This window comes from Cricetulus griseus, chromosome 4, assembly GCF_003668045.3.
Source record: "Cricetulus griseus strain 17A/GY chromosome 4, alternate assembly CriGri-PICRH-1.0, whole genome shotgun sequence".
NCBI classification, from domain to species: domain Eukaryota; kingdom Metazoa; phylum Chordata; class Mammalia; order Rodentia; family Cricetidae; genus Cricetulus; species Cricetulus griseus.
In genome coordinates this window covers 6,216,673-6,229,087 of record NC_048597.1, presented here as the reverse complement: position 1 = coordinate 6,229,087, position 12,415 = coordinate 6,216,673, and the positions used below count along the sequence as shown (strand labels likewise).

Genomic DNA, 12,415 nt, shown 5'->3' with positions numbered 1-12,415 from the left:
TAATTCTTGTGCTAACGTGGAACTTCTATTTCTCATCGAGAGAAGTGTATCACGTATAAAACATCCAGTTGCGAACTCTCTTACTATACAGAACAGCTATAACAGCCAAGTCTCTATCTACCAGCTAAACTCACTCCCTGTTTTTCTACAGCTTGTTAGCCAAAAAAAAAAAAAAAAAAAAACATGTTACATCTTTAAATAGTTGGAGAAGCAGCTGGGCAATGGTGGCGCACGCCTTCAATCCCAACACTCAGGAGACAGAGGCAGGCGGATCTCAGTGAGTTCCAGGGCAGCCTGTCTACCAAGCGAGTTCCAGGACAGGCTCCAAAACAATGCAAGAGAAACCCTGTCTCGAAAACAACAACAACAGAAAATAGTTGGAGAGACAAAGAAAAGATGAGGGCTGAAGAGGTGCTCAGCAGCTAAGGGCTTGCTGCTCTTCCAGAGGACCTAGGTTTGGTTTCCAGCACCCATATTGCATGGCTTATATCCACCTACAACTCCAGCTCCATCTGAGACTCTCTTATAACATCTGTGGGTAGTACCTGCACACATATGGCAAACATACAGATAGGCAGGCACAAACACTACACAAATAAATAAAAATTAAAAAATAACAATTCAACACACAGGGAAATGACTTGGAATTCTAGTGTCCATGGAGTAGTTTCATAGGGATCCAGGGAGGCTTGTTTCTTCACACACAGTCTGTGGCTGCTTTTGTGGCTCCAGGCAGACTTGAGTAGTTGAAATAGAAGGTATGGCTCACAAAGCCTGATATTACACCTGGCCCTTTGTGGAAAGCTTGCTGGCCTAGTTAATGAAGTGGTCACTACACAGTCGCAAAGAGAGCCACTCTTATCGTCAAGGTTTAGGGTATAGAGGTCAGGGGTCATAAAGTTTCAGAGGGGGCATTGCATGCCTGTGTGCAGGCTATAAAGCACCAGTCAGGGAGGGCTGGGCACGGTTCAGGAGAAAGGAGAGGTCATCTCCTGATAACATCTGCTGGACCAACACTACCCAGTAAGGAACCTTTGATGAGATACAGGCAGCTCCCTCCAAGTCACTGTACTTCCAAGTTCAACAGATTTCCTTCCTACATAAACAGACACACTGTCTGTGCCTTGTGCTGTTAGGGGCATACACAGAAGCATTCAGACATCGGTCTGCAACATAGTGTCAGACAGTTCACAGACACAAAAACAAGGTCAAGTTGCTGTTACTTCTCAAGAGTTTAGTTACTCAAAATAAAATGTTAAACTGAAAATTTACAGTGTTCATGGCAGGAGGTAAACACAGCTCAAGGAACATAAGAACACCATAGAAACTGCATTAAGTCCACTCTACATCCTTTGGCAGGGGGCAGGGGTGGGGAGGTAAAAATTACATCAAAGGGCTTTCCAGTTTCTGATGCTCCAACAGCTGAAGCTCCCATGATCCCTTCACCAGGGTAACACCCCTTCTGGAGCAGGCGGCTGCCTGCACACTTTCTCTAAAGGTGTAAAATCGCTGTGTGCTGTCACAGTGATAGAGAGGCATGTGCTTTCGTCTGAAAACCCTAGAACATTTCAAGTGCTCCCGCAGGCCTTGCCCTTCTGCCATTCCCTCTGCCTTGCTAAAACTGTTAGATTACATTAAGATCGCCACCAGGGTCTAGTCCCTCATTTGGTCACTTCCTCCTCCTGAGGCTGACTATCAAGGTCCAGCTATCAAAGTATTGAAGTCCAGCAATCAGAAACCCCCTCTGGCTCACCTAATTAACATGTCCAATTAAAATGAAACACCTCAACCTAACACGGGAGTTTCCCCTTGTACCTTTACCGCCATTTTCCTAGGGGCCATGCTGTCTCCTCTCTATCCAGAGGCAGTCCTTTGTCCCACCAGGGCAAACACCCCGGCCCCCTTCTCTTGTTCCCTTCTCCCCCTCCTTTGTCCTCTATCTCCTGTCTTTGTCCCTCATTCCCTGCCCTCTGTCCTTCTGGGGCAAATACATCTCCTTTGTGCTGAGAACTAGATCTAGGGGTGCTGAGCCAATGTTGATGTCTTAGAGAAACCATTCACCATGTTTTTTGAGACAGGGTCTCTCACTAACTCACAACTCACCAATTAGGCTAGGCTGGCCAGCTGGGGAGCTCTAGGGAGCCACCCATGTCCATTGCCCCAGCAAAAATTTCACACCAAAATTAAAACGTTTTTAAACTTGGGAGCTGGAGGGGTTGAAGTCAGGTATCTTTGTTTTCAAGGCAAGTACATTACCAATGAGCTAGCTCCAAGCTCACAACATACATTTTCTAGAGCTCTTATAAAAGAGTTCCCAGGGATGGAAAGAAGACGCTTGGCCTTGTTCAGGCCAGGGCCTCCCATGCTGCTTCAACATCACACTTCTTCCTGGGTCCCTGAAAGATCCTGAGTGCTCTGGGAAGAGCTTGGGAAGTCCAGGCTCAGTGACGAGCAGGGCTTTGGGGTCATGGAGAAAGTCTGAGTCACCAATGAGTTACTTGACCTTTCTGGACCCAAGACACAACTTCAGAGGAAAGAATATAGGACACACAGTTTCCGCAGCTATCTGTGTGGGGCAGAAAAATGACTCAGGCCAGCCAGAAGCTGGGTGATTAAACTGGCAGCCAGAAAAAAAAAGGGGGGGAGGGATGATGGATGACCCATCGCAGGAATGCTGAAAACCACCAGTGTTTTCACACAGTGTGTGTACTGGCCTTACTCCTTAGCCTCTACACACCCGTTACTCAGACCCACACTGGCCAGCAGTCTACTTGCTGAAATGTATTTGTGACCCCAGAATCAATATTTGGAGAAATTTCCTGATCCTTTAAGGATAAGTGGAGAGTAATCTAAGTTGCCTGAGGAGGCAGGTGGACAAAACGACTTGTTTTCTGCTCTGTGATAGAAACAGGTGTCTGGTCTCTCTAGGAACACCTCTTTCACACTTTTACTCTTGTTGGTGTTTAAGGTTGGGTCCAATGTAACATGTCAATAATATCTATTAAACAAAGTGAAATGCCCACAGAGCTCATCTCTTGAGGACAGCATTCTGACTAGTGGCTCTCAGGAACCCAGTCTTGTCCTTGCTCTAGGGACAATTCTTTGGTAGTCTCCAAATAGTGTCCACTGGGACTCAGAACCAACCTAGGGAGAACATCTAGTGTATTTGGAGTGCCAACTCCCATGTTTGCTTCTTAAGGGGAAAACAGGAGGTGGAGGACATTGGAGTGGCTATGGTGACATGTTATTTAGCTTAATTTAATCATTTCACAGTTTTTTAAAAACTATAGCCCTGAGCCGGGTGTTGGTGGCGCACGCCTTTAATCCCAGCACTCGGGAGGCAGAGGCAGGTGGATCTCTGTGAGTTTTGAGGCCAGCCTGGTCTACAGAGCCAGTGCCAGGATAGGCTCCAAAGCTACACAGAGAAACCCTGTCTCAAAAAACAAAACAAAACAACAACAACAAAAAACTATAGCCCTGTGTAGTAGCATACACTTTAATTAATTACAGCACTTTGGAGGCTGAGGCAGGTGGGCCTCTGTGAGATGCAGGACAACCTGGTCTACAGAGTGAGACTCTAGATTTAAATAAAAAAGAAAGAAACAAACAAACAAAAAACCCAACTATTTCTAAGAAAACAGAAATGAACTGTAAAAAGAAAAACTGTGTCATAATTTTCCTTAAGGTAAAAAAAAATGATTCTACAATGAAATCAATGTGTCCTGTTTCTTTCAATGATTCTCAGAAAAGAACTAAGCCTGTCAATCACAGCAACTGTCAATCTCTATTTTCCTTACAGAAGGAAAACAGCTAACAGAGTGGTGCAAATGATTCTTGAGCAGTGACCCAGGATGTACTGAGCAGAACTTACTGCGTGAGTAATCCTCTTATCTACATACACAGACACACACACATGGACACACATGGACACACATGGACACACATGGACACACACACACACACACACACAAACTAAAAGAAGCTCAAACCTTAACAATTTTACTTAGAAGACTCGAGTGTTCAAGAGTGGCAGAGACTGTTTCCTATGAAATGATTAAATCTAAAGTGAATAATTAAAAAAATCCGGGGTTGCAGAGCCAGCTTAGCAATTAAGAGCCCTGGCTGCTCTTGCAGAGGACCCCCAAGGAGACTCACAACCATCTTAGCTACAGTTCCAGGGGATCCCACACTACTTTTCTGTAGCTGCGGCTCAGGGGATCCCACACTACTTTCTTTTCTGTAGCTGCGGCTCAGGGGATCCCACACTACTTTTTGGCATCTTGTGGCACCAGGTGCACATGCGGTTCATGTACGTCCATGCAGGAAAAACACACACATAAAGTAAGGTAATAATAAATGTATTTTAAGTGATCCTAAATTGGCATCATGACTGGAATATTTCTCCCAGGAGGGAGAAACGCAGAGAACGTAAATCCGTCCTGTCCACTGCAAATGCTCACGTTTCCTACTCAAGGGCCAAGCTATGCGGTTTGAGAGCATCAATCTTTCAGTCTTCAAAGCCCGGCATGTTTATGCACAGTGGTGTCCTGTGCGTGTCTTCATGGGCGGCAACAGGAAAGCTACTGCATCAGGGGGCTCAAGGAGACAGCGCAGTCGGTAAAGAGCCTGCCTGGCAAGCCTGAGGACCAGAGTTTGATCCACAGAACCCAGGTAAATCGAGGCACTATAGATGGGTGGCACCTGCCTGCAGTCCCTGTGCTGGGAGGCAGAGAGAGACAGCCGGGTTCTCCCTGGGCAGTCAGCCCAGTCTAATCTGTGATCCCCCAGGTCAAAAAACAAGGTGGACAGTTCCTGAGGAAATCTGAGGCTGACCTCTGGCCTTCACACACAGGCACACACACATGCACACATATGGGCGCACACACACATGCACACACACACATGCACACATATGGGTGCACACACAGTAACACAGGCTGTGTGTGGTGGCCCACGTCTTTCGTTCAGCACTTGGGAGACAGAGGTGGCAGATCTCTTTGAGTTTAAGACCAGCCTGGTCTACATTTTGAGTTCCAGGGAAGCCAGAGCTACATAGTGAGACCCCCATCTCGAAACAACCAAAAAACCAACACAGTGAGAATGTCAGAATGGCCTATGGAATACTCTGACAACATGGCCCACAGACAAAAGACTCAGACGCAACAGTCTTGAGTGTGAGTAACAAGTGAGATCTTTATTCAGAGAACCAGGTGTATTTTAGATGATCGCTAAGGATGCTATGAACTCATAATACTTGTGAGAAGGTACTAACACCATCTCTCTTGTTTAATGAGACAACAGAGAAAAGTCAATAGATTTGCTCACAATTAAAACAAAATTCATGAAAAGAGTCATGAATAGAAAAGAAGCCACCAGAAATTTTGGTCGGTCCTCAGGGCTGCCCTTCATAAACCTGTAGTCATTGTCATTTATTTCCTGTTTCTGAGTGCCTTCTGGATAAGGTTAACTTGGACAATGAGGAACGAACAGAGAGCAGGTTTCACGGGTCATTCTCCCAGCACACCTAACTGTACAGTATGTGAGAGAGGGATATTTATGGCATTAGATTCTGGGAATGGAAACATGTGATTAGCTTTGCAGTTTTCTGGAAGCAAGACAAAGCCGGCATTTTGAGGAAACATCAGGAAAGTAATGAAGCGAGACATATCTAGAGGAAGGCTCAGCAATCGGCAGCTGCTTCCCGCGCTGTGCTGTGCTTCCCGCGCTGTGCTTGGGAGGCCTCTTGGGGAGGCCGCTAAGGAGAGTAAGGCCTGCGTCAGAAGTTGCATATGTTACCCTTGACATTACTGCTTTACAGCAAAGGGTTTATAAAAGTCCCTCTGGGGTTAAAAGTGCAACACAGAATCTTTACAACCAAGGAAAGGTCCACAGAAATATACATGGACACGCGCAGCTCTCAACGTGGAGAAGGGCTTCTAGAGTGGAGTGTGAACTTTCAGAACACAATACATGTATTTTGTGCAGCGTCGCCTGAGGGCTCCAGCAGAGGGAGTCAAGGACAAAGAGAATCAAGTGCCTGTCTTTGCGTTAGGCCACAGTGCCCCTCAGGAAGAGGTCTTATCTTTAACTGACTGTTCCATTTCTTGTGACATGTGTCTCAACAGCGCCTGTCTCAGGGTCACTCGCTTGAGTGAGTGTGTGTGTGTGTGTGTGTGTGTGTGTGTGTGTGTGTGTGTGTGTGTGCAGATGCTGTTGAGCCGTGCAAGACACAAACCCGGGAGCACTGAGGCTGCGTAGTAAGATGGGGAGCATGTTGCTCAGCTGCCTACCACTTTTTACATTAACTCTCAAAAATGGAGGCTTGCTGAGAGTCAAATAAAAGTCATGTTAGAGAAATTCTTTTCAAAGGGGGCTTTCAAACTAGTCCTTTGGGCATTTAAAACTCTTTATATAAAAAGTCCAGTTCTCTAATGCACATGTAAGCACAAACATTTCTCCTTTTAAAAAGTATCATTTCCAATCAAAATAAATTACAACTGGCAGACATCACTTCTCTAAGAGCTCAGGGCTGCTCCTAGAGTCACAGAGCTGAATATTTTGCACATTTTCAAACATCAGATACTGAGGCAGAGTATTTACCCCTAAACACCAGGACAATAGAGCCTCAGCTCAGGACACATACCAATCTTAGAGTTTCGGGACTAAAACCCTGACAATCAGCATCAGGTATTATGTGTTGAGTAGTCATGTATTATGTATATACTAAGTTGTCCAATCAATGAAAAACCAAGACAGACATTTTGCCAAAGCAATTCAAAACGCAGGGCACAAAACTGTGACGGAACAGAACACTGAGTGCACACTGTTCCATTTGACTATGTGTAAATCATACCAAAGATAAAGTTATCTACGCATAGAACAGAACAGGAGGAGGGTGCAATTGGAGAGGCGACCGATCTCAAGTCCAGAGCTCTTCAGTTCTTCCAAATTTGTAGATCAGAGTGCTAGAGGGGATGGACAAAGCTGTGAGGTGACATGAACAAGCTCTGAGAGGCAAGCCCATGAGTGAAGCCACTGACTGTCTATCAACATCAAAAACCAAACACAAGATCACAGGTGTTGTGAGGGACATGCTCGTGCTGTAAAGTAGCTGCACCGTGGTGTCGGGGGGTGAAGAACACCCCGAAATGCCAAGACAGCCACTGCATGGGAAACACATTAGCGTACAAGGCCACTTTATAGTCCTAAGAACACCTTTATCTGTGCTATGCTCACTGAAACATCCTAAAACAGACCACTTCTTAGCAACTGCTGCAGGCTGAATTCGGGACTGCACCAGGCCTCTGGCTGAGGGGTGGGATGTGGTTGAATCAAAATGAACAAAAGCACTCCCCATGGCACAGCGTCTAAAGAGGGTGATGATGAGCGCATGTCAAAGTCTAACCATAAAAACACACTGCAGGAGTGGCATGCGGTGTCTGTCGCAACAGATAAGAAGGACCTGATCCCTCAGCCCACCACCTGGGAGATGGAGGCAGGAGGATCCAGAGTTCAGGTCATCCTCAGCTCTGGTGAGCTTGAGGCCAGGCTGGGAAACATGAAACCTGGGCTCAAAAAACACTGTGTCAAAAGGGAATACCAAACACTATAATCCCAACTAACCGTTGCAAGGAATGCCACAAATGGGGAAAAAGTCCCAAACTGAAAAATAAACAGAAATAATGGGCCTTAGACAAGGACATCAAAAAAAAAAAAAAAAAAAATGGTGTCAGGTGTGCTCACACAAACGGGAACACAAGACCTGAACTGAGCTCCTAGGACTGAAAACAGTGTCTGAAGTGAGCAGTGCCCCTGCACACTGAAGACCTCGGCTCAGCGAGCCTCAAGCCAGGGTGCTAGGAACTACCTACATGGCACAGAGAGAAGACAGTGGAAAAGCACAACAGAAGCATAGGTGGCCACAGAGCTGTAGCTGTTTCTGCAAGTGTAACGTAAGAGCTGGGCACCACGGCTCCTCTGTAACGTAAGAGCTGAGCACCACGGCTCCTCTGTAACGTAAGAGCTGGGCACCACGGCTCCTCTAGCCCCAGCTACTTAGGCTGAGGCAGGAGGACCATGGGAACCTGGAGCTTAAGGCCCGCCTAGGCAACACAGAAAGACCCTGTATTATTGGGTGGGTGGGGTACAGGAAAAGGGGGAAGCAGGAGGGAGGAAGAGAAGAGAGAGGGAAGAAAAAGAGGAGAAAGAGGAAGAGGGGGAGATGAAGGAGGAGGGGTGGGAGGAGGGAGGAAGGAGAGGAAGACAGTGACAGAGGAGCCACAGCAGCCGCAGCCGTCACCACTGCCTAGCCTTACTATACCTGGAGCCTAAGAAAGAAAAGATGGACAGGAAAACAGCCAAAGAAATACTAGTTTAAAAGTCTGAATTTGGATGCTGGAGAGATGGCTCAGAGGATAGAACACTGACTGTCCTTCCAGAGGTCCTGAGTTCAATTCCCAGCGACCACATGGTGGCTCACAACTGTCTGTTATGAGATCTGGTGCCCTCTTCTGGCACGCAGGTGTACATGCAGGCAGAACAATGTATACATAACAAATAAGTAATTCTTTAAAAAGTCTGAATTTTATATAATCTACAAACTGGTACTTTTAATGCAATGAACCCCAAGCATAAGAAACTGCACCACACCATAGCCATATTGCTACTAGTGGCCAGTAACAAAGGTCTTCAGTGTTGAACTCGCTCTGTAGACCAGGCTTGGCCTCAAACTCACAGATTCTCCTGCCTCTGTCTCCTGAGTGCTGGGATTGAAGGAGTGTACCTCCAGGCCCTGGATCTTTCTCATAAATGTTCATGATTTTGTTAAGCAAAGCACTGGCTGTGGAAGCAACAGTCTGGGTTTCAGTTCCTGCTCTGCATTTATTCTGAGTCTTCAGGAGTTCTGAGTGTGTCTCCTGTGAAGTGAGAACACCACCTGACACTTAAGCAATGGCAGGAACTTAAAGGGCAACACAGAAGCATCCAGATGAACAGGTCTCATACGCAGCAGGACCCTGATTAAAAGGCTCTCACTAATGTTCCACGGCCATGATGCTGTTGACATTTCTGTAGATGTTTTAAGTGTAAATGGGAAATTAGGCAACATGGAGCTGGAAAGATGGCTCAACAGTTAGGAGCACTGGTTGCTCTTGCAGAGAACCAGGATTCAGCTCCCAGCACCCACACTGGGTGGCTCACTAACCCACAGTTTCCAGTTGCTGGGGATCCGATGCCCTCTCCAGGCCTCCTCATGCATGCACACAAGACAAAGAAATAAATCTTCCTTAAAAAATAAAAGAGAGCAAAGGAAATTAGACAACTTACCTAAAAAATATAAGGGCATTTTGAAAGAACACAGCTAGTCCAGGATAAACATCAATATCTGCACACAAAAACAAGAGAGATTAGAGGAGAAACAGTCGTGACACAGCCCAAGCCACTCAGAGTGACACGCGCTGTGTATCAGGGCACAGGACATTATGCACCAAGTCTACCATGTCCTCAATGAAATAAACAACTCTGTAAAACAAAAGATTATGATGGGCAGTGGTGGTGCACTCCTTTAGTGCCAGCACTTGGGAGGCAGAGGCAGGCGGATCTCTGTGAGCTCGAGGCCAGCCTGGTCTCCAAAGTGAGTTCCAGGACAGGCTCCAAAGCTACACACAGGGAAACCCTGTCTAGAAAAACAAAAACCAAAATAAACAAACCAAAAGATTACTTTTACTCTAGATAAATGTCAAAGAACTCATCTGGCATTCTGTCTAACTCATAGGGCCCAGACCACATCAAAGTGTCAAAGTGTGTGGAGGATCCAGCGGTGTGGAAGGCTGGAGCAGCAAGCAGGACCACCACAGTCCAGGAGGCAGAGGCCAGTCTGGGAAACAGTGAGACACTGTCTTAAAAAAAAAAAAAAAAAAGCAATGGCAAGAAAGTGGCTTTGCCCGGTAAGGCCAACACAGAACTTTAAAGGGGGTTAGCTACATTCCTGAGTTCATGTGTGACACCATCAAATGTGAGTGATACAAAAGGAGCAACCATGTTCTTTTCCTCACTGAATGAATCTGCTAATATATCCACAGGAAGACGTGAGTGTTGGTAAACTAACTCTGGCAAGGATAAAGAAACCCGTTTACATTTTGAGCTTTTGAGACCACAGAAAGAACAAACCATCAGGTTGGTTGTGAGTTCCAAGTCAGAGCTGAGTTCTTGGTGCTGGATCCTAATTCTGTTACTGACTAAATGCACTGCCTTGACATTGATAAACCTCAGTGTCTTAATTTTCTCTTCTGTGCCCCCACAGGGAGTGGGAATTAAGTGAGTGACAGTATGTAATATTTGCAACAGTACTTGGACCACTAAGTGACACCAGATGCATATACCTTCTCTAAAATGCCTGGGGTCAGATTTCAGTTTTTAGATTTGGGGACACTTGCATATGCATATCTTTGGAATAGGACTCTTGTGTTCAGTTGGGACCCAACATGAAGTTCAGTTATGTTGCATATAAACTTTCACAAGCAGTTTGAAAGTGATTTTAGGTAAAATTTTTAGTATACCTGTTTTAGTTTTTTTGTTTGTTTGGTTTGGTTTAGTTTTTGGAGACAGGGTTTCTCTATGTAGTTCTGGCTGTCCTGGAACTTGGGCCTCAAACTCAGAGATCTGTGGTGATATATTGTTTATGATCTAATAAAACCACTGGGGATCAAAATGCGAAGCCAGCCACAGCCATAGAGCCAGGCAGTGGTGGCACACACCCTTAATCCCAGGACTCAGGAGACAGAGGCATGCGGATCTCCGTTAGTTCAAGGCCACCCTGAGCTACACAAAACTGATCTAGTCACACAAAGTTGATCTCAGCACTTGGGGTCACATGCTCTTAATCCCAGCACTAAGGAGGTGGGGGTGCAGCTTGAGGCTTGGTGGAGAGCAGTGAAGTCTGCATTGCACTCCAGGATGGCCATTTCAGTCTGAGGCACAGGTAAGAGCTAGTGGCTGGCTGCTTTGCTTCTCTGATCGTCATCTTGAACCCCAGTATCTGTCAGATCCTCCTGCCTCAGCCTCTCGGGTGCCAGCACATCAGGTGTAGTATACCTGCTTTGACTACAACTACACACAAGGTCAAGGGCTGACTCCAGGACTTGTGGTATCATGTCAGAACTCAGAATTTCTGTTTCCAATTTTGGAAGTCTATGGAATGAGCACCGCTGGTAAATCAGAAGAGATGGTAACAGAGATGTTTCCCACTGTGAAGTTTTTTTAAGGTTAAGACCCAGGAACAAACACAACCCTGACGAAGGCTCCCACACTGCATGGATGCTGGTTTACTCCTGTTTTCACGAGAGGAACAGGAACAGTGTCTGCTTCTCAGAGGACACGAGCAGAAGCCATTGTCTACCACGGTCTCTCTATTGAGTTCTAACTCAGTCTGGAAACAAACTAAAAACGATTGGATATCACAAAGCACTCCCAGCTGGGTCCAGCCCACCACCCGACAGGCAAATACACTCCACTCAAGTCCACTCCTGCAATAACACACCTTGAATGCCTAGAATAAATATGGCAAAGACCACAATGGGCCATATGTCCATCCCGATCAGGTTTCATTGCAAACTAGGAAACAGAAGCCTCATTTCCAGTATTCTGGGCATAAGGGGATGGAACAGACCTGTAAGTATTTCTCACTGCGACCCCCAGAACTCAGCTTCCCAAGGGAAGGCATCAGAAACTCTAGAGACAGCTATGAGGGGCTGGATTGGTTAGGGGCTGTGATTTCTATGAGCCAGCCCACTTGCAAAGACAGGTTCTATTAATTAGTGGGTCTTCACACAGAGGAAGAATTTAACCTAATTCAATAATCACACTAACGTTTATTCCAAAATGAACCAGACAGACGAAGCAGAACATAAAACCCTCCTGTAACATAAAGGAGAAATGCACACTTACTTTGAGTAACATATGCACCAAAAAGAATCCACATGGAGGCAATAAGTGACCCGAACATCAGCATGAAACCAATGAAGAGCCAGACTCGAGCACCTGTGTAAAGAGGAGGCGTTAAGATCCTGCTCCCCCTCAAAGCTCTAAAACGTGCGGCACTACAAACAGCTGGGGTAGTGTGTACCACATATATTCCTGCTGCAATACTTAAGTTCATGAAGATTAAACACACACACACACACACACACACACACACACACACGCATACACACACATGCATACATATATACAAGCATACACACACACACACACACAGACACACACATGCATACAGACACACAGACACACACATGCATACACACACACACACACACACACACACACACACACACGCATACAGACACACACATGCATACATATATACAAGCATACACACACACACACACACACACACACACACGCATACATACACCTACAT

At 45.9% G+C, this 12,415-nt stretch overlaps 1 protein-coding gene across 5 annotated transcripts in view; it reads right to left on the bottom strand.

Moving 5' to 3' along the window:
- Positions 1 to 5,168: 5,168 nt before the first annotated feature.
- Positions 5,169 to 12,415, bottom strand: part of Tmem50b (transmembrane protein 50B) — a 40,865-nt gene continuing 33,618 nt past the window's right edge. For 2 of the 5 annotated variants that reach the window (XM_027415586.2, XM_035444318.1), the window contains exons 5-7: positions 11,944 to 12,036; positions 9,325 to 9,382; positions 5,169 to 6,965 (exon numbers count right to left, since the gene is read on the bottom strand). In XM_027415586.2, coding sequence (XP_027271387.1) covers positions 6,920 to 6,965; positions 9,325 to 9,382; positions 11,944 to 12,036 — 197 coding nt within the window. In that variant the 3' untranslated portion in view covers positions 5,169 to 6,919. Of the gene's footprint in view, positions 6,985 to 8,567; positions 8,916 to 8,950; positions 9,067 to 9,324; positions 9,383 to 11,943; positions 12,037 to 12,415 lie in introns of those variants that run through there. The other 3 variants (XM_027415590.2, XM_027415589.2, XM_027415587.2) reach the window with 3 other exon arrangements.